The sequence below is a fragment of the Neopsephotus bourkii genome, unplaced genomic scaffold (assembly GCF_033783945.1).
Source record: "Neopsephotus bourkii isolate Nb327-2 ecotype Australia unplaced genomic scaffold, CSIRO-AGI_Nbou_v1 NB_1825, whole genome shotgun sequence".
NCBI lineage: Eukaryota > Metazoa > Chordata > Aves > Psittaciformes > Psittacidae > Neopsephotus > Neopsephotus bourkii.
In genome coordinates, this window is record NW_026902298.1 from 2,993,835 (window position 1) to 3,015,351 (window position 21,517).

Here is a 21,517-nt window from a genome sequence, read left to right on the forward strand (position 1 = left end):
GAATCCTTACTGGAATGCATATTGATAAAGGCTGAGGATTCGGGCTTCTTAGATAAGTAATTCTTTCCTTTTTTTTTCCCCCTCTTCTCTCCCCACAATGACTATGTATTGCAGCAACTCACTGGCTTTTTACCAAATCAGGAGCTGCAGTATTTTTCTTCCGATGGAATAATTTCAGCCCACTTCAGCTAGCATGACAATCTTATGTGATTGTTATGAGTAGGCGTTTACATCCTTTTACATGCTAATACTGCCACACCTGCTGGTCCCCCTCATTTCCATCTCTTTCTCTCCTTCCCCCCCCCCCCTTTTTTTTTTTCCCCGATGTGAAAACTAATTTCCCAGAGGAAGGGAAATCCTGAGATTCGTGATCAATGCTGCATCGCTGATTCATCAACAAAGAAGGGGATGGCTGAATGGGACACAGGTAGAGATTCAAGCAGGCTGCTTCTGACCAGCAAGAGAAAAGCTAGCTGTTGAGCAGCATATGTTGCCACTCCATGTGCTGTATTACCTACTTGTTTTTAGCCTTCAGTAGGCTGCCACTACTGCAGCACTAAAGGAATGTGCCCTATTGTTAAAAATCCTGACTGCTTTACACCAATGATTTGCCACTGCAAAGTTGCATGCACCAACAACACTTTGTCGTTGATGTTTGGATGCAAGGTAGGATGTGGTTAATGTATTTAAATGCATGCTGTAACTCCTTTGAATATCTGTGCTATTTAATTTCATGTCTGACTAGAGATTTCAGTGCAAATTGTGATATGTTGCCTGTAAATAAGGGCTTACAGCTGATCCGTTTTTAATGTTAAGAGGAAGAATCAGAAGTAAAGCTTCCTTATTTCCCAGGGTTGTATGAGTATAGAAATACGTAGGAGAATCTAACGGATTATGAAGTATTTGTTTTAGAGTTGATTGTATACTTAACTAACAGTGCTAAGATTACTAAACCACTACTCTGCCATTTGCCTGGCTTTATTGATTTTGATGTTTAATCTGTTATTACAAAAACGCAAACCAGCCAGATTGAATGTATTTTTACATTTTTATTGCTGGCATGGATTTTAACCATAAAAGCGATACTAAATTTTACAACCCTGCACTTCTCTGTAAGAAATACACAAAGTGAGCTCCTGAACCCATTTTTAAGTCTACAGGAGTATCTTTAAATAAGTGTTTTCTTTAAGGAACTGGACAATCATTTAATTTCTCTTTTAAATTGAAATCAAAAGGTGGCGCAGTTAGCCAGAGAAGTTTCTTTTCTGGCTGTGTAATGCAATCCCACCCCTATTTTTTAAGAAAGGTGTTGGATTGGTCTGTATTTTTACTCATATGAATCCTGACTTGACATTAGTCTATAACCAGCATTGTTTGTTATTTCTGTTATTTTACTGAACTAACTGAAAAGTGATGGCATGTTTTTAAAACTTACTTTCTTTAGGTAAACATGTTTGGTTATTGGATCACTGGCTCAATCATGCTGATTTAACTGGGGGAGGGGGGTGTGTACAGATTTTGTCCCATCCTTTTTCTTGGTATCCTTAAATACTAGCTGATATTAAAACTGTTCCTCTATGTTTAAATAGGGTAGGAAATATGGATACATAAAAATGGTAGCAATAGTAATTATTTTTAAATCACCTGTGTAACTTTTTAACCCTCAAAAATGGCTAAACTACAAAAATCGGATTTTAGTTGTACAGTCCACAAACTAGGGAACACAGTGTAATTTTCTGAGTTCCTATGTGACAGAGTAGCCTAAATGAAATCAAGTAACTTTAGGAAATAGGTTATAGATGGCCCAGTGCACCCTAAATATAGTTCAGCTAGAGGTTAATGACAGATCATCTACTACTTCGTATAATACATTTAAACTCAAACTAGGTTACAGTCAAATATTTACATATTATTTGTCTACTTTCTTCTTTTCTTCAGACTGCAGCCTGCCTACATCTCTGATGACTCGAGACTTTACTGAACTAAAGTTTCTTGTTTCCTTACTTCCATTATAAATAGACAAAAATACGTTCTATTAGCGAAAGGGTTATAATTTAATTGCTGTGTCACGATACCACTAGTGATATAAATAGCATCAAGAGTTTAACAGTTTAAGAGCTTTTTTAATTTTCATCTTTTTAATGAGAAAAATCCTTTTTACTTTTTCTTTCTTTTTTTTATTTTTTATTTTAACTTTAAAAACTTAACCTCTTTCATTTTCCAGTGTTAAATTCTAATTGCTAAAAGTGAACTGTTAGTCAGGAAAATAAAATGCAAGCCAGCCTACTACAAAGGTAGGCCAGTAGCCTGGGGACTAGTATCCAATTTGTATTCCTGCCTGTAAGCATGATTTTCAAAGGACATTCTTTGATGCACTTAAGTTCTTTCATGATTTTTCAGATCCTGTTAGGAAGGAGCAAGAGAATAAAAATCAAAAATTTCCAACTTTTTTTCCTCTTTAGTCCTTCAAGCTCATTAAGTTACTCACAGTCAACGTTTTATCTTCTTGTGGTGGTCTATGAACTACTTCTCAAATGAAAAGTGGATGTGTGGGATGGTGATCATTCTCAGAAAGATGAGAAGGAGAATGAGCAAACTGAGTTATCTTGGGTTGGCTCAACACATGTTGGATTAGTACGCTTTGGTACAACTGTCAAGCATACATGAGATATTCTGTGCACATACCAATGCATCACTTCAAATACCTCTTTCTCATTTCCATTTGTTCTGCAGCCCCTATCTAAATAAATGACTTTCTGCTTTGGACTCATAGGGTTACATTTCTAGATTTATGGGTGCAGATCCATTGTTAATAAGCCAAGAAGTCTGAACAAGAAGTAAGGATGTTTCTATTTAGGAAATCTTTTAGTTACATGGCATGAAATCATGTATCTAAACATGCTCATAATATTATGACTTCTACAAGCACGTTGTTCTTGAACTCAGGAAGGAGGGTCATATGCCTAATTCTGAGTGGCAGAGGAAATCTAGCTAGTGGAATAGACTACAAAGGAATTCAAAGTTCAGGCAAGTATCTCCAAGTGATAAAATGACCAGGTCAGGTTATTAACTAGCTTCTTTTGAAAGAAAAGTGCAAGTTACAGGATTGCAGTATTGTTCACACTGTATTTACAGGTTTTACTTTTAATTTTACACCAGATACAATCTTCTTTTTCTATGAGCACAGAAGTGAGTAAGAGAAATACACCACATCAGAACCATTACACCCATTTTGATCTGTTCCCAATGCTGTATTTTTTTCAGTCTGCTCACTCTTAACAGGTGGTGCCAGGGAGTTAATCTGGGGGGGCAGGAAGAGGGTGTGCATGTCTTACTACACCATATGTTCCAAAGAAGGCAGTAGAAGAGTCTTAACTGCGCCTGCAGGAAGCTTTTCTTTTCAACTTGATTTCCTGGACTTTGATAGTTAACCTTGTCCTGGACCTTTACTTTCAACAACATTCAGTTGTATGATCCTTGACCTTGAAATTGCAAAGAATTCAGAGCAGTTGAATTTGAAATGCAAGGTAATGTCTACCTGAAGTGGCACTACTGCAACCTACTTCAGCATATTTAAACACTTCTCCCATTTCTGGTAGGGAACTACCAGTGTTTCCATCACAGCAGTACAGAGCTGAAGCAGAAGGGGAATAAGCAGGTTTCAAAATATGGCCCTCAGGTGCCATGAGGTGCTTTGCAAAACTGTCTTATTCATAATCTTGCAGGGCTGGGACTTGAATCCATGTCCCCTGAGTCCTAGAGTTGCTCCATAGCTACCGGACTGATTTGTGTCTATGGATTAAAGGATGTCTTGTGTGTAAGGTAGACCTGCGTTCCCAGATCTCCATCGAGAGGAGTGCTGAAGCATATATCAGATTCTCACTGAAGATGACGAGACTTAAATGCGCACTTAAATGTCAGTGTGTGCTTACTCACTTTGCTGAATTGGGCCCTGTAATAGTTTGTTCAGTACTGCAGAAGAGTTATCTCCTGACTCTTAATATCCTGCTCATTTTGCTCTTATTAGGAATGCTGGGAAGAGATTTCAGGTTGACTGAGACATTTCTTAAATTACATTTCAGCCACAATTCTGACACTCACATGGAAGTGTTTTTCTGCCTTATCTCCTTTGCCTCTGTATGTTGAAAATAGATATTGAGGAGATGCCACTGAAAGATGAGTGACTTCCCTGGTTTTTGACCTTGACTAGGTATTGTAATAAATCCTACTTTCCTTCTGAATTAGGTTTATTTTTATGTCTGTCCTGGTATAATTTAAAAGTTGTGATTTTTTTAAAAAAAGGGATAAGAAATGCCTCTCTCTCTTCCCTGTCCCCTTTCTTTCCTCTTAGCACATTTGTCACAACCAGTCCTCCAGCACAACTGATTTTGGTGGGTTTTTCCAACTACTTTTCTATTTTAGCTGAAATAGCAAAACAGTGACCTATTCCGTTATCCAAAGTGAGCATAGAAGTAAAACCACTTGTTTCTTCAGCTGCCAAAACTTCTATGTTTTGAAAATCTGTTGCATTACAGAAGGTTTTATTGTTAAAACAAATATTAGATGGTATTACTAAATGTCTTGGCATTCATATTTATTACTTTTACCATGACCAAGCTACTAGAAAACTACTAGTTTTCTGTACTGGCATTGGCCTCTTGAACAAACTCTGACATGTCACTTAGTTCTTAATTAAGAATAGTCTCTATGTTGTCATAGGCTAGATCTGGTAATTGTAAGAAACAGTAATTTGAGAAGAGGGAAAAGTACTTCTCTAACTAACTAGGTATGATACACAGTAGACCATGCTCAAAGGCCTGCATGCTTTAGCTTCTTGATGCACCTCCATGAAGTCAAGTGGGATTTTGCATTCTATGGGAGAGTCTGAGGTGGTTTCTGGACGTAGTCCTATAGAATATTCATTCAAATGATAAATGAGCTTTTGAAATTAATCTCCCAGCTCTACCCATGTGTTCTGCTTTGTTTTGCATTAGAGAGTAGGTGTGTAAACAGAATGCCTTTTTGATGAAACTAAGCAGAAAGATGAACTCCAGGAACACACCAAGTACTCTAAAATCTTGCAGGTAGTTTGCAAAAATAGGTTAGCACTATTTCAAAGTAAAACACAAAATGTGTAATGTTATGGTTGAGTTCTTACCAGCTCTTCATCCTGTGGCTCCATTCCTGCTGCTTGCTGATGTGGACATAACCTCTGACTCCACTCGCATATTTCAGTTCTGAGTTTTGGGGCAGCAGAACTGGACAGATGTAAAAATTTGTGGTCATTCTGACTTCTGTGATCCATGTATAGAAACCAATGTATTGTATAGGGTTTGAGAATGCTCTGTAAGTGTTCACTGCTTATTCATAGACAATCAGCAGAGTAAGCCAGCTGGAACATTACTGCCACTCGCTATGCATAACATTTGACAGTGGCACTGAGAAACCTACTTCTACATATTATTCTTGTTGGGCCACTGTGGTGTTAAAAAAAAATGCTCAGCAATAGAAGGAACTGCAGAAGAGATGGAGGATTGCCACTGGCAAGTGCCTCTGAGTATGACTGGTTGTGTCACAGAGGATTTGTGCATTAGTGTACAGGGCTCAAGGAAGGGAGAGTTTTTCTTCTCTCTCTGGCATAGCATCTATGCAAACTACCACGGGGTGTAAGCCAAAGCACATACAGCTTGCTGTATCTTTTCTTTCTCTTAGGTATTGCCTAACCCTCTACACTTTAAAACTCTTAGCTCAAGTACAAGTGCAATCCCTTCACAGCAGTTCCCACCCATCATCAGTGTGTATGGGAACAGATGAATTATACATTTTACTCCAAGGCCACCAGATTGAATTTTTCTGAGGCTAAAGTAGTAAGTTATAAGGCTGTGGGACCCTGCCAGGATCTCCTCCCAGTATTGAAAGGTTAATAAATCAGATCCTGCTCTTCAGAACTTCTTGTTCCGTTGAGGAGCATTGCAGTGGTGAAATAGTCTGGTATCAAAGTGAGTAGACTGCAACTTAGTAAATGATCCTGAGTTTATTATTTTTCAGTATAATATAGTATATATATTATATAATCAGTATAATCAGTATTGCAGGAGGTACAAGGACAGCAGAAACCTAAGGAGAGGTAGGAGGCAGGAGGAGCAAGATCAATGTGGGGCAAGTGGAGGAAAGGCATGATGAAGGTAGATGCAGAGACAGCAGCTCAATGGTAGGATGAGAAAGCAGTGGCCTGGGCAAGGGTTTTGAGGAGACAAGAAGAGAAAACAACACTGGTGAAGTCTTGCTAGATGGAAAATGGAAATAATATTGTTAGGTCTTGAATCCTCTGGAATGCTGGGACCGTCTTCTCAGTCAGGTAGGAGTCAAGTCACTGGTTAGCGTATTCAAACAGGCATTGCCATTTCAGTCTTGGAGGTAGCTCACTATCTTGCTGTCATTCACTGGCACTGGCCAACGTCTGAGGGGGGTGATGCCCAGGCATTTTCTAAAAGCATCAAGATCAGATGTTAAAAATAGTTCTGCTTGTGTGAGAATACCGCATCTCATTTTTCTGCCACTGCCCTGCCCACAAGCTCCCTGTACGCTGTGAAGGAGATGGATGGCTGGTAGGAGATTCCCTGAGAAACCACCCCTTAACAAATGTGCAGTCAGTTTAAATTAAGAAAACAATGCTAAAAGTGGCTTTTAAAATGAAGTTTTGTTTTTTGAAAAGTGTATGCACTGAAAGAAACTTCTGTTGTAAGTGGGATCTTCAGTCCCTGCATCATTTTGAATCACTGGCCTTTCCTCCAGATTTTAGCAGAAAATCTGTTTCTAGCTGCCATCAGGGACTGGACACTGGACAGGATGGCCCATGATGTTTGCTGTGCATGTTTCTGTCATCACAATAAGGATACTCACTAATAGCACAGCAATGGAGTCTGATTTTCACCACTCTAGATTACTTAAAATTCACCTGAACCCAAAGGATGCTATGCATGCCCTCTGTATTGTACCTTTGTACATATAGCTATGGTGAGAAATAGGTTTGGGGTTCTTTTAAGCTAGTAATAAAGTAGAGTTGAGTGTCAGGGTCACAAGCACTGAGTTAGATATTATGCCAATAAAGCGCACCTATGGAAATAGTAGGGCAGGAGGCATATAGAAGTTAGTATTTTGAAGGAGAAGCTCAGAGTTTGCTCAGACAGTCAATTTTTAAGTTATACTTCTGCTTTAAATTATATATAATAATTACATAAAATGAGGTACTTTCAAATAGAAATGTATAAATACTGGAATGACTTGATACACGGTTACATGAGTTGATTGACTTTTCAAACTAATTACTAACTAAGAGAAGGTAATATATAGACTTCCATTTTAACTCTATAAGGTGTCATAGAAAAGAATGGTGATAAATGGTGTTTTATAAATATATTTCAGTGATAATAGCAATAAAACTGAAAACTGTCATCAAACAGCTCTCCTGATCTTTGAAAAGTAGCTTTTATTTTTGCAGTGTAGCTATCAGAAATATTGTCATGAAGAAAATACAGATATTTGTTACTTGCACTTTTCTGACTATATTTTCTTCAGCTTTAAGCATTCAAAATAGCATTAATAATCATTAAGGACAGGATTCTTGAAGAGAGCTTAGCTGGGGGTGGTGCTGATCGCAATGGAAACCTGAATGGGAAGAAAGATTACTGATGGGGATTCCTCTGACTCCCTGTGGGAGTTAATCATCTATAATCCTAGGAGAGTTGGCACAGAATGATCTGATGAAATATTAAGGCAGTTTGGGCTATTCTTTTGAGTTGTTTGGCTACGGAGTGTATTGAGAGTATCATTATGAATCTGTAAGGTAAAAACTGTCCTCTTCACCCAGCTTCAATGAGCATTTGCACCCCTTGCTCAAATACCCCTACCGTGTTGCACGTGGCCAGAAAACAGGCTTTCTGAGAAGATGTCAGGCTCTTAGAGAAACAGAAGCTTTGTTTTCCAGTTTTTCCTCGAACTGGCATTTCAGCAACCTTGATTCTGAGAACCCTGACGCATCGTATTGGGGAGATTTCCTTCAGGAGACACTCATAGCTTCTCAGTGTAATTAAACGCAATATGCCCAATATGAATTTTCGGAAAGATGTAAGCTGGTGTCAGCACTGAAGTGCACACAATGAATCACCTGGAGGCTCTGTAGCTATGGCAAGTGTGGTACAGAGCCCATGTCAACAGGTAGCTTCCTGCAGAGGGTGATGTAGACACATAGATTTCTTTGCAAGATGTGAGCTCATCCTTCATAGAAAAAGCCTGTAACTACAGACTTGAGGCCAGTTGCAGAACTTTTAGGACATGCCTATATTGCTAAGTAAAAGAGGGCTAACGAGTATACTCTACTACTTGGCTCCTGATACTCTATATCGTAAAATTGTTAGTTTTGGTCCTTCACTGTATTTTGTAGTGTTCCCAAGCTCTTTCAAGACAATTCATACGCATGGCTTGAAGGACTGTTCATGGACTCCAGGAGGGAGTATGGATGAGACTGCATCAAGGAAGATTACTTGCAGCCTATAGCCAGTCCTCTCAGTTGTATCTTCAAACATCATCCACCTCTGCCCCTTGGCTTCACATGTTATTTGAAAGCCTGCAACACATCTCTCAGTTTCATTTGATAAAAATACCTCTTTAATAACAACATGGACACAAGCTTCCCCAACAACTTTTCCTGGGAACCAAAGATAATGAATCATAGAATCATAGAATCACAGAATTGTTTGGGTTGGAAAGGACCTTAAAGATCATCCAGTTCCAAACCCTGCCATAGGCAGGAATACCTTTTATTAGACCAGGTAGGTCAAGGCCCCAACCAGCCTGGCCTAAACACTGCCAGGGATGGAGCACTCACAGCTTCCTTGGGTAGCCTGTTCCAGTGCCTCACCACCCTCACTGTAAAGAATTTCTTCTTTAATTCTAACCTGAATCTCCTCTGTTTCAGTTTGTACCCATCACCCCTTGTCCTATCACTACAGTTCCTAATGAAGAGTCCCTTTCTTATAGCAGCCTTATAGGCCCCCTTCAGATACTGGAAGCTGCTCTAAGGTCTCCACACAGCTTCTCTTCTCCAGGCTGAAGAGCCCCAATTTCCTCAGCCTGTCAAAGAAGTGGATGTATGAATGCAAGGAAATAGATGTATTTAACACACTAGAAGGTCTCAGAATTGATTTCACAGCTCGAAGCCTAAATAATCTAACAAATAGGGCAGAGGCCAAAATAGCTCTGTCAGGTTTGATTCTTCTGGACCTACCACCACCACACCTGTGACAGTCCACCTGCAATATGCCCAGGTATATTGTGTTAGAGCTCTAAGCCTGAGTCTGTAAGAAACTTGCCATGGACTCAAAATGCAAGAGACCCTGTGTCTAGCACATAGGGGTACTCCACCCTCAAATACTTCCCACCAGCTTAGCCTTATCCGCTTGCACTTCATTAACTATACGTCCTGCAAGAAAGAGAGAAGTTTAAGTTCAATGAATTAAAAGTTTGCCTGTCTATAAGGGCATTTAAATTAGTAATGCCTGCTTTTCTACCACCTTGTAAGATTGGTATATAGCTTGTAACAGCCGGCTATTGAAGTATGTTAGTCCTGGCACACTGTTTCTGAGGTATTGTGAGATGGCAGTGAGATACCTTAAAATCCTTACGTATCCTGGCGATATCCTAGTCTGTTTTAAACATACGTCCATAACAGAATAATCACATCCATAAAACATCAAGAAAACAGTCACAGCCAGAGAGGGGTCTGTGGCCTCAATTTAAGACAAGGAACAGGAACTCCCGATTTCTATTCCTGGCACTTACAGAGTTCCTTCTGTGGCCTGAGGCAAGTTGTGCCTTGTGTCTCTATCTAGAAAATCAAGTTGATAATACTTGAGAATGAGTAGTTATTGCATGCATGCAGCACTGAAGTGAAATTAAATGTGCAGAGTAAGTACAATGCAGCATTGATTTTAAGGACCAACATAAAGCCATGGGAAGGGTATAAGGACAAATGGGATATCAGTAAAAATCGAAGCATTTCCTCCTCCTTTTTTTGCTGGCCTGCCTTTCCCCAAGGTATTTTTTTCAGGTATACCTTGAAATGCTATAGTTCATCCTTTATTAAAGTCCTTCCTCCAGGTCTGAGCTTTCACATCGCACTTTTTTGCCCATAGCAAATTGTTATGTTTAGATTGCAAGTCTCTGGAGAAAGGGGCTTGTTAAGAAAGTGCTGACAGACTCTAATCTCCACCCATCCAAGTAGTGCTACTATCATCTAATTTATTATATAAAATTGCTGTAGGGGAGAAGCACTTTCCAGAGCTCTGGTTATTTAAGTTTTTATTTTGCAAAGATTGTTTAAAAATAGTCATAGGATAATGATACATGAGGCAGGAAGTGGAGAAGCTGATAAATTTAAACCTGTTGCAAGGAAGCAAATCAGCGACTGCATCACATGGATTTTTGTTCAGAAGTTCTGCTGAGGCTGCTCTCTAGGAGGGACATTCAGTCCAGTTCAGAGGGCCATGTGCCTCTCCTAAATGACACAGTAAATCCTACATTCTGCAGTCTACAATGAATTAAGCAAATTCATGGGACTCTGTACAGTCCCATCAAATCCAGGACACAACAATCTGCAGAGCTGTGACTGGAGGTCTTCTCGGTATTGTCAGTAACATTTACACTTTTCCTCCACATTCCGTTCCCCTTGTTAGTGTTTGCAGTTGGATTTCCAGTCCTTGGCTTGACTCTGATAATAAATTAGCTGGGTAGGAGCTAAACACTTGACAGCATCAGAAAGCATACTACTGCACTGGCAAAGTTAACTGAGGACTAATGCTCCATACACAGTAGCTTGGGCTCTGAAATAACCAGGACAGTATGTTTTCATAAGGCAAAGTTTGGTGGTACCTTTTGAAACACGTATTCCTTCTCAGAACAATTAAGAAAACTCAGGGGAGAGCAGAGAAGGGAGAAGAGGATGACCTAGAAAATGCACTTGAGGATCTAATTTTGTGTGTATGCATGTATTACAGGCAAGCCTGTTACACCTCCTCCCTTAAAGGCTTGGGGTTTTGCACTCTTTACCATATGCATCAACCCCCACGTGAGTTCCAGGCATGCAGCTCTTGAAGTTTCCAGCACTAAGGACATGTCTTTCTCCTGTCTTGAAATTCAAAGCTTGTAAAAGTGCTGGAAGCTAGTGAAGACAGAGGGAAGAGAAACTTTCAGAGGACTGCAAGAATGGTTATAAGAGGAGCTTTTGTATTAAATTGTTATTGTAGGGCTGCTGAGCTTCACACCTCTTTCCTCAGGTCAGGCACAGCTGTAAGGACAGACAGAGGAGCATCGTCTCCCTCACAGAGCTGAGAGCTGAACCTAAGGCTATTGCATCTTGTGGTGAAGCTGGCTTCCCAAAACTGAGGTTTAATTTTCTGTCTACAGTTGCCTAATCTCTACTGATGTGGTGTATAAATCTCTTACTGGAGCTGGATTGTGGCACCTTTTCACAGAGCATTAGCAACTATTTCTTCCTTGTGTAACGGGAATGAAAATGTTCAGTGTGCTGAGCCAGAGAAATGGAGCTGGTCTCAAACTAATCCGCATTCTTCATGCAAACACCAGCTGTTTCTTGATTTTGTATTCACCAGGAGGGACAGCATAGGCCTCCACAAGTTAATAATGTTTCTGTTGTTAAATGAGAATTAGTTGTTCTGTAGTGTGATGACTTTTTTTCCTACGTCTTCAGTTTATTCACAAAAGAAAGGACCTAGATAGGAATGGGTCAGCTCATGTTATAAGAATGTGTACAAAGTAATCACAGAATCATTGAAATGTTGATTGGAATGGACCTTTACAAATTACCTCATCCAAATTTCACTGAAAGCAGGAGAAATGAGAGGTGATTTGGCATGCAGCCGTACACCTCACTTTGCAGTAGAAGCAGTTTGTTTTTTAAGCAATGCCAGGTGAAATACCCCCTCAGCTAAACCAAAAGGGAATCTGGGGAGCATAATGCAGTGTTTAAAACAAGGGAAAGGAAGTTAAATTTTCTGGGGGTTATTCCCTGTTCTTCCACTGATCCTATAGAAGGTATGGAGAGAGTCAATCTAGCCCATTTTGATAAATCTGGGAGGTCTGACAGAGGCTAGTATATATATAGGACCTTTTGTCCTTCAGTTTCTCTATTAGTAAAAAAGTTCAGGTCGAGTTTGTGAGACTCTAAGGTCAAGATTCTTGAGGTACTTAAGTACCATCCCCCTTGACTTCTGATGGCAATTGAGCACCTTCTAAGGATCTGACTATGCAGTAGTTCTCTTCTGCCAGTGCTTCCTTTATTCAGCACTATGCCTTACCTCCTCCCTCACTTTGCTTTACTTCTCAAATATCTGCTTTCTTTGCTGTTGCAGCCTCTCACTTAAAATTCACTGTTAGACCCCAGGTCAGTGAATGTGGTTGGAGAGAATGAAGTTATCAGGGTGTTTCTAAAGTAAATAGCAGTAGGCATAGGGAAACGTGTCCATACCCTCTCACATATATGTATGTACACACCAAACAGGTCACGAAACTCTGCACTTACCTGCTACATTAGCAAAACTCCCACTCTTAAATCCTGAGAAAATTGGTGACTCTAGGCCTTGGATGAGATCGTGGGTGGGTGGGAGAAGTGGAATGTCTGTTTAAGGCTGTAAGGTTGCGTTTGAAAGCGTCGAATGTGTTTGTGGTACAGAGGTCTATTTGCTTTATATGGAAAACTCACGTTGGCTGGTCCCTGAATTTTGTTCTGCAAAAGTGAGAAGTCAGACAGGATTTTAAATGATGCAGTAAATAATAACATAATTTGTTGTCAAAACCTCTAATAAGTTAAATCTGTCAATGTTTTTAAAGCATTTCTTTAAGAAGGTTTTAACTCCTTGAATTAAGAGCGACTAAAATTAAAATAAGCCAAGAAAAGGAAAGAGAGCAAATTCTGTTTTGAATTTCCTACATAAATTATTCACCTAGTTCGATGATGAGAGGTCCCAAGTAAGACTGATAAAGCATATTGTGGTGACATACCTCCATATCAGCAATTTTGGATTTGGCTAAACCATGTAAAATGCTAATTTAAAGACCAAGGCACTGTATTAATAAGATGTCTACCCTTTGGTGTAGTTTAGCTTCAGAAGTAGAGTTTTATTGAGATGCTTACTTACTCAGACCTCAGTTGGTACCTGAAGAGATTTGGCTATTTGGTCTGAAAGTATTGTTGCCTTTTTAAAAGGTGCAAGGCCCCAGAAGATTGGCTTCTCTTGCTTTTTCTGTAATGCTTAGAATAGCTTGAAGAAACATTCTCAGAGTCTCAAATCAGTATAAAGGGCAACACTACATGTCGTCCATTGGTATCTGCTGGTTTTTAGTTGGATAGGACCAGCAAGCTTTGGTACAAAAGGTACTGAAGAGGAGTAATGTAGTCATGCATTTGATGGATTTTTTTGAGTACAAGTCAAAGCATGAGGAAGTTATAAATTAAGCATTTCTTTGGTGTTTCTCAGCTATTATATTTTCTGGAGGTGAATAAAAGTTCTGATAATCTTAATTCACCAACTGCAAGGCAAAATTCATTTTTCTGGTGTCACTAATAAGGAATGGTTTCTTTTCATTCAAAAATATTAGTGTGTACTGCAAAGAATGAGAAAATAATGAATCTATACCAGGCCAAATGAGAAAGTGCTGGAAACCAGCATGAGCTCAATAGGCTTTGAACTTGTTACTCTGCAAATCGCATTTTCTGTGTGTGAAGCTTTGAAAGTGAATTTAATTTCTCTGCTTTATAATAATGTTCTTGAGCCTACAGTGTGCAAGCAAAATATTTCTGTGTCTGACACATACCTATATAATGATGTTTGAAGTTTCAGTGCCATTCTCAAAAGAGAAAGATCCTTCTCCTTTGATAGGCATCTCTCATATGTATGGGTTAGCAGGTGAGATCCCAAAAGAAGAGCAAAGCACTTGCATTGTGTTATCCCTAAACACTTAGTGCCATAAATATGAGCAGTGACAGCCAAGGACTTGACAGGCTTGTGCTTGGAAACAGTCTTCAGGTGGTGGTGTCCTTCTGGCTGTGTTTGCTACCAACTACAGCTGTTTTCATCACTTCTTCAGCTGTAGGTAACCTATTGGCCTTGCCTGCAGAGTTGATACAAACAACCATTTAGCAGCTTGCCGCTGAGCTCCAGCTTGAACCCTGAGATGAGTGCAGACCGCTTAGAGACACATTGACTTGCTGCTATTCCCTGCTTCCAAATGCACTGTTGTGCTCAGCTGCTGTCTGCAAAGATCAGTTTCAGGTGCAATTCCGCAACAGAAAAAACATTTTGGAACAAATGCACCTTGAAAAACTGACAAGCGAAAAAGGCTCTGAATATTTAAAGGAGCTCTGTGACTCTTGCTGTAGATTTTTGGTCTGAATAGCTGCCTTTGAAAGGATGCTTTATTAAGTGTATTGAGAACTTCCAGTCACTATCTTGAGAGCAAAATCCAATTGAGCTGCTTGATATTTGTGCTGGGAATACTGCTGGAAGAGGGGTGTTCATCACTTTGTCCCATACATGGCATGGGTTGAGCTAAGGAAAGACAACAATGCTTGTCCCATGGGTCTTGGTGACCGTTCCTTGCTTCTCTTTGCCTCCTAGGTGAGCATTGGAGAGCTCTGTTTAGGCTATCCAGCTCTTTCAATCCGCAAGTCCTGATCTTCTGAGACTTTAGGATCAAAACCAAAAAACCCAAGGTTTTTCCCTTCACTTACAGGGACAGGCTTTGACTTACCTAGAAACAAGATACCTGTACTCTTCTCAAACTCCTCAGAAAACCTCATATGAGTAGAGATAGGGCGGTCTTCAGTGGGTATTGCAGGGACGGAAAAATATCAAACTGGGGAATATTTCTGGGGAAGTGTGGATTAATCTTCTCTTGTTTTCAGTTGAGATTTGTGTTGTATTCCAAAGTTTGGTACAGACTTTTCAATGAGGAGCTTAAGGCCTGGGTTTTCTTCCTGGAATTTCTTTTGGGTGGGTATTTTTTTTTGTTTTTGAAAAGCCAAGCATGGATAACAGTGTTGAAATTAGAAAATACTGGTGTAGCCCTTGCACATGGGTGTTTTGTTTGGCTTTGTTTGGTTTTCCTGGCTGGAGGAACTGTACATTACTTCTTCTATCCTATAGAAAGAAGGAAAAGAACCCTTACAACATCTCTAATTCGTGCTCTGCTCTTCCACTTTCTAGAGATGCAGTGTTCTGTTTTCAAAGTTAACAGGTCCTCTTCTCTAGAAAGCTTTGCAATGTGTTTGAAAATCCAAGAAATCGATCAATGGCATTCTCCTGTATTCATCCTATGATGGAGTAGTAACCTACTGTCCCATACATCCACTTGATTTTTCAAGGGCTTCAATTGGATACTAAAAAGCTGTAGAGCCATTGATTGTCATTCGACTTACTGTGAGTGAAATCGTGTTTGTTTTTTTTGTATCCTTCAAACTGACTGAGGTAGGCAGTGATGTGTGGCTATTTACTCTTTTCTGTGTAAACTCTTAACTCTTGACTCATGGGAGATTAAAGCTCTGATTTCTTCTATTCCTGGCCCTGTCACAGACTTCTGTGGCTTCAATGTATGACCAGTTACTATATATACATGCCAAGTATTGTATTATTTAATGTTACTATCTAGTCCTATTTTCAGCCCTGTGATTGATGCTTGCAGGCAATTCAGTTTTATGCTGATTCCACCAAAAGCAGTAGCAGTATTGCCATTGTGTGGGCACCCAGCTGGGGTTGCATTAAACAGGCAATCTACTGCAAAAATAGTCTTACAGGCCAGTCAGTGACAGAGGTAGGAATAAAGTAAACACAGGGCTAAATGAGGAGTTCCAAACAGCACCTTTTTTTCTCCAAGTTTCTAGGCTTAAGCGTCTCCACTACTAAAAATATTGCTGGTTATCCCTTTAAGAGGGAAATGTTAATATACAGGATCTAATTACCTCTGTCTAAGCTGATACGCCTACAGCACCTTTTACATAACCCAAACACTTGAGCTCCAATTATACAATTATATTTTAACGTGTATTAAGTGCTATTCCTTTAGGGAGGAGACTTTTACTGAAAATTTTAACTAAACGTCTTACTCAATACAGACCTATATGGTACAATCTCATTTCATTACAGTGCCAAAGACTCGTTTTCTCTCAGTTCCTTTCCCCTTGAATACACCAGCTGGCTCTTCAGAAAGCACATTTTCCACGCCTGCAGCACTGACAGCAGTATCTGTACATGTACATCAGCTGCTGGCTATGAAGCTTATATTCCCAGGGTGGTGGCACTGTTACTGCAATTAGATCAATAATGCTGGCACAGTGAGAGTATCATCTGTTTTGCACACAACCTATAGGATAGCCTCAGTCTCTAGAGCAAGCAACATGCTCAAACAAGGAAGAAAGCCCGCTGGCCTCTTCAATAGTATGTCTTGCTCTAGAGACTGATAGCGCAAAAGACTGAGTTTCCCTTTACTGAAAAGACAGATGACTCCAATGACTATTCTTTTCCAGTATCTTCATGCAACTTCTATAAGACACAGAAGCTCTCAAATGGAGGGAAGACTTACTGAGGAAGGCTGTTTCCTGTATGCTTTTAATTATTAACATCAATGAGGTTTATAGGTCACCTCTTCTGAAAACCCAGAAGTTAAGCTTAGTGTCAGGAGCCTGAGTGTATTCCTACACCTAGACCAAACTCAAGTTGTTTGAACATACAGGCAAAGCTGGGACTTGTCCTGAAGGAGCACAAGAGAAGGATAAGGATGAACAAAGAAAGAGTGAGTGGAGGGCAACCCCCATGAGCAAGGCTGGGACTGCTGGTGCTCCCCATGGTGGATTACATGTGTGTGGGGAAATGGGTGCTGGTGGAGGGGAGAAATCAATTTGAAGAAATGTTCTGCTTCTTCCCATCCCTTAGCATCAGCCTATGCCAAAAGCTGGCAAAATTTATGCTTCAATTGCACAGCTTGTGCTGAGTTCATTGCTGCCATGGAGGTTATGTTATCAGCAGCTGAGCCACCTGGTTTAACACTGACACAGCTATTTCTGTACTATACTGTAGTCACTCCTGCACTGTATCTCCTACTGTGAAGACCAAGTTTTGGAAATGTTGAATAAAGTTATGGCATTGGGCTGCACCCGTCAGATAAACTGAATTCCTGACTAAACAAAAGATAAGCGCTTTTAATTACAAAGCTAAATTATTAAAACATTGGGCTTGTTTTATTTTAATTATATAAACCCAGAAAATCTGGAGGTGATGTTCCCATGGCAACCTTAGCTCCGTCTCCTGTGTGCAGTGGATGTATGTGTATGTTTGTGTAAAATAGGATCATTCATTATCATGATCAGAGTGATTTAGGACTTGCTGATCAGGAAGACATTAATCACACCACAAATCTCGTCTTTAAAAGTGATTTATTTTTGCTATTTCTCTAGCCAAGTGTTGCAATGTCGAGGAGATTGTGAATTTCTGTCCAGTCTGATAAGTATTCACGCTAAAACATAATGCCTGAACAATTCATATCTTGTCATAAATCTGATCTATCATTTTTCAAATTTAGCCATCATTGTGACAGGCACCCTGCAGTCATGAATCTCAAGAGCTACCAAGATGAAATTGTCAAGCATTTTTTTTAGTGAACTCACTAATATCAAACATATGATTGCATATTGCACTTTGATGCTAGGACTTAATATTGCAGAGCTAATGTCACCCATAAAGTACTTTTTTAAAGGGTTAGGTATCAGTTGCGTATCCATCAGGGATTATGGAGGATGCAGCAGTCTGGTGACGTAGCAGAATCGTCTCCAGACCTCCTGTACCACCCGAAAGAATAATGGTTCCAGCAGGCATTCCTATGAGACTTAATCTCTTAATCTCTTCCTTAATCTCTTCATCTGTATCCCCCACCTTTCCCATGTCCAGTTTTTCCAACAAACCCCCTGTGAAATGTATCTAGATGGTGAAGGCATTAAAGGGTACTAATCATTTTTATTACTGTCATGAGATTCAGTGAATGTCATGTTCGTGGTTGTGATTTTTACAAGTATTATGTAAAGTACTTTTCCAGACTACAGCTTCTGTTTTTTTACCCCTGTGCTTGTCCTGTATATTTTCAGTGACATAATTCTTCAGGGTAGTGGCTCAGAAAAGGGATTAATACTTTAGAGTATACAAATAAATACACATCCCTTCACCTGCTGAGTATGACCATATTCTTGCTGAGCTGTTGTATAAAGTCAAAAGAGATAACATTATAGATACAGAACATAAGCATAATTTATGTATAAATATATTCTGAGCAGACTCAGAATAATATGAAGATATTCGGGCTTCTAACATTTCGAAGATATAAACCTAAAGACAGGAAAAGTTAGAGTTCACTGTATTGAAGAGCTGTGAGTATATGCAACAGATGTATTAACTCACTGAGAATTCATCTAAAGAGAATTGAGAAATATTAAGAAAGAAATTTCACAAAAACCCTATTCTGTTGTCGTTGGGAGGAAAACAATGAAATTTGAGGATGCCTTTAAACACTGAGTCTCCTATGGAGATAGGAAAGCTGGACCAAATGAGGTAGAGCAATTATTTCTGTTCTTTAAATACACATTGTTTTCGTGTGAGTCATGAGGTCAATGTCTAATACTTCACATCCTGCTAAAATTGAACAGCATAAAGATTTCCTGCCCACACATTTCTGAATTAGTAGATTTTATTTACTTGGATCTAGCACAAAAGCTGAAATGTATGTTTATGCCCCTGAAGAAAATACAGCACAGTTATACTCCCCAAATGTCTTTCATTATAATTACTCTTCTTTTGCTTGTAGTAGCATTTGCTGTATTTTGTTATAAAGGCAGGTTTGAAATTAAACTTTAAAATCAGGTAGGACATATTTGAAAGAAGGCCTCATGATAGACTTCTTTTAGATTAGTCCTGTCTGAAATAGCCAGTGAATACTTCTGTCTTCATGTCAGTAAGACACAGTCTCTGGGTCATGGGAGGTGACATCACATTTCTTTGGTTATTCCCAGCTAGCTGAAACCAGGCATGATCTAAAGGAGACCTCTTGCAAGTGCTGTCAGAACTAAGGCATTACTGAGCACAATTCATAGAAGGAGTTAAAAGGAACAGAGAAAAATACACAGAGGAGGAGAGTGAAACACTTCAAAGCCAGCCTCGCCAGAGCTGAAATTCTCCAGGAAGATGGAGGAAAATGAAAGCAACACCAGTCTAGTTTTGCAAGCAGTGAAAGCCAACAAAGGGCAGCTTCTTTTCTTACAGTAGCTGGTTTGAAATCCTTGATATTTTTTGTTGCTTCAGCCAAAAAGAGTGTAAAACTGAAGTAAAGAATGATGAGGAATGCCCTCTACCCCATAAGCATGAAATATGTATGAGTAGTGGGTTTAATCAGAGATACAAAACTCTTAATGGCTACAGAATGAGCCATTTGGCATTTCTGGGGGGCTGATTCTCTAAAGAGAGATCATGTTAGTTACATGTACATTTAGACTGACTCAGAGAATCACAGACTTGGGACCTCTGAAGATCATCTACTCCAACCCCCAAAAGAGACATAAGTGTAGTACCCTGTGCACCCCTACACAGCTGATCCTTGGTGTGCACCACGAACACATCCTGACTCTGTATTCTGTATTACATACACCCTGTGTTTGTTTTCTCACAGTCATTTAGCTGGAGCTCTTCCAAGAGCACATCAAGTACGCTTAGCTGTCCTGTTGCAGAAAATAGTGGAGGAGGGATTGTTCGTGCCTAAGTCACATCCCAACACAGATCTTGTGATTGGGAGGGTAAGATACCTCAGGAATGTCACTAAAAATTCCAAGGAAAGATGTGACAATTTGGTAAACAAAAGAAGGGTCTGAGTCCAGACTCAAGATAACGGGTGGAAAATTGTATCCTGATTGAGAACCTCAACACTGTAAAAGAAAAGAGCTGAGTGAACAGCATCACAACTCTGACTGCAGCAAAAAGCTCGTGGAGTTCCAGAAGCAGACTTAGTTAACAGAAGCCAACCCAGTGGGTGTCACAGAAGGAAAGATGTGAGAAGGAGGATGGATTATATCGCTTTGCAAAATTTGGCGAGAGCAAACAATGTGTTTTGCTCCGATGAATCCTCATAGGAGAAATGAGCAGCAGTTCATCAGGAGATAAATACACTATTCAACTGAAAGTAAATGGGACGGTTATGAAGTTGGACATGGCATACACACCATAATATTGCCAGAAACAGTCATTTTCATTGTTAGAAAAGCACAGGCTTGTATACTGGATAGTAAATATGCTATTGATAATAAAAGTGTTAAGTGCCATACCTATTGCCATTGAAGAAACATAGCCACATCAATGTGTAAAAAATAAAGAGGGGGAGAGGTTTCAGAAGAACAAAATTCACTTTGGAGACCCCACATTAAAGTAGTGAACTAACTGGATGGATGATCAGCACACTGGATGACACTAATCTAAGGAAAACATACTTTTACAAGCAGAAAATAAGGGAGCTCCCTTTCCTCCTCAAGAAGCTGCACTCCTTAAACTGAAGGAAGCAAAACAGAGGTTGGAAAAATATTCTCCAGGAGTAATAAACCTGCTAAACCACAGACATTTAATAGGCCTGTAAAAGTCATAGGATATCGGTTGAGTCACAGATATGTCTGTGGTAGATATGTCATTGCACTGATAGGAAACCTGTGCCTTTCTCCAGTGACAGCTGATGGGCAGACATTACTCTGGTACTAAATGTCGTAAACACTATCTCAGCTGATGAGCATGGTTATAGCATCCAGAGGAATCAAAAGAGATGATGGACACGAGCCAATCTCCAATTCATGCATTTGGGTAAATATCCCTTACCCTAAGAGCAGTCATTTGATTTAGTAAAGAAAAAAAAAAAGGGAATGATGTTTCAGTGAAAAATTGTGCCAGGTGTTTTTATGAGCTTGATGCATCAGCAGATACCTTAGAAAAACAATACATTTATGCCTTTTCCGTCCCTGGAAGATACTCTTTATATTGTTGTTTGAGTTGTGCTGACAACTCAAATATTTCACTAAGAACATCTGTGCTATCCTTACAAGGAGGAGGACATCGAAAAGTTAGCCATGAGCAGATGCTCTCTGGAAAAACAGTGGACTGCTGCATCAAAGCTGAACTGATTTCTGGTTTATTTGCTTGTTAGGAGTATTGGTTGATCATAACATTGATCCATGTTGACACCAGTATCCCCAACACAAATGGTTTCTTTGAGGGGAGAGCAACACAGTGACATTAATGTTTTAATCTTACTCTATAGAGTTTGGGAAGCTGAGAGAATTGGAGGATCTTATTTCATTTATGATCTTCATTAGTGAAATACTAAGTTTCTTTCAAGCCTCATATTCCAGTCTGTGAAGCCTGAAAATAGC

The 21,517-nt window shown here is 39.6% G+C and overlaps 1 protein-coding gene across 26 annotated transcripts in view; it reads left to right on the top strand.

The window, feature by feature from the left end:
• The window catches only part of DLG2 (discs large MAGUK scaffold protein 2), a 1,002,605-nt gene that overhangs the window by 373,080 nt on the left and 608,008 nt on the right, over positions 1–21,517 (top strand). Inside the window, exon 1 of one of the 26 annotated variants that reach the window (XM_061343355.1) lies at positions 86–666. The exons of 23 other annotated variants lie outside the window; for them this stretch is intronic. In XM_061343355.1, coding sequence (XP_061199339.1) covers positions 565–666 — 102 coding nt within the window. In that variant the 5' untranslated portion in view covers positions 86–564. Of the gene's footprint in view, positions 1–85; positions 667–21,517 lie in introns of those variants that run through there. 2 more of the 26 variants (XM_061343361.1, XM_061343366.1) reach the window with 2 other exon arrangements.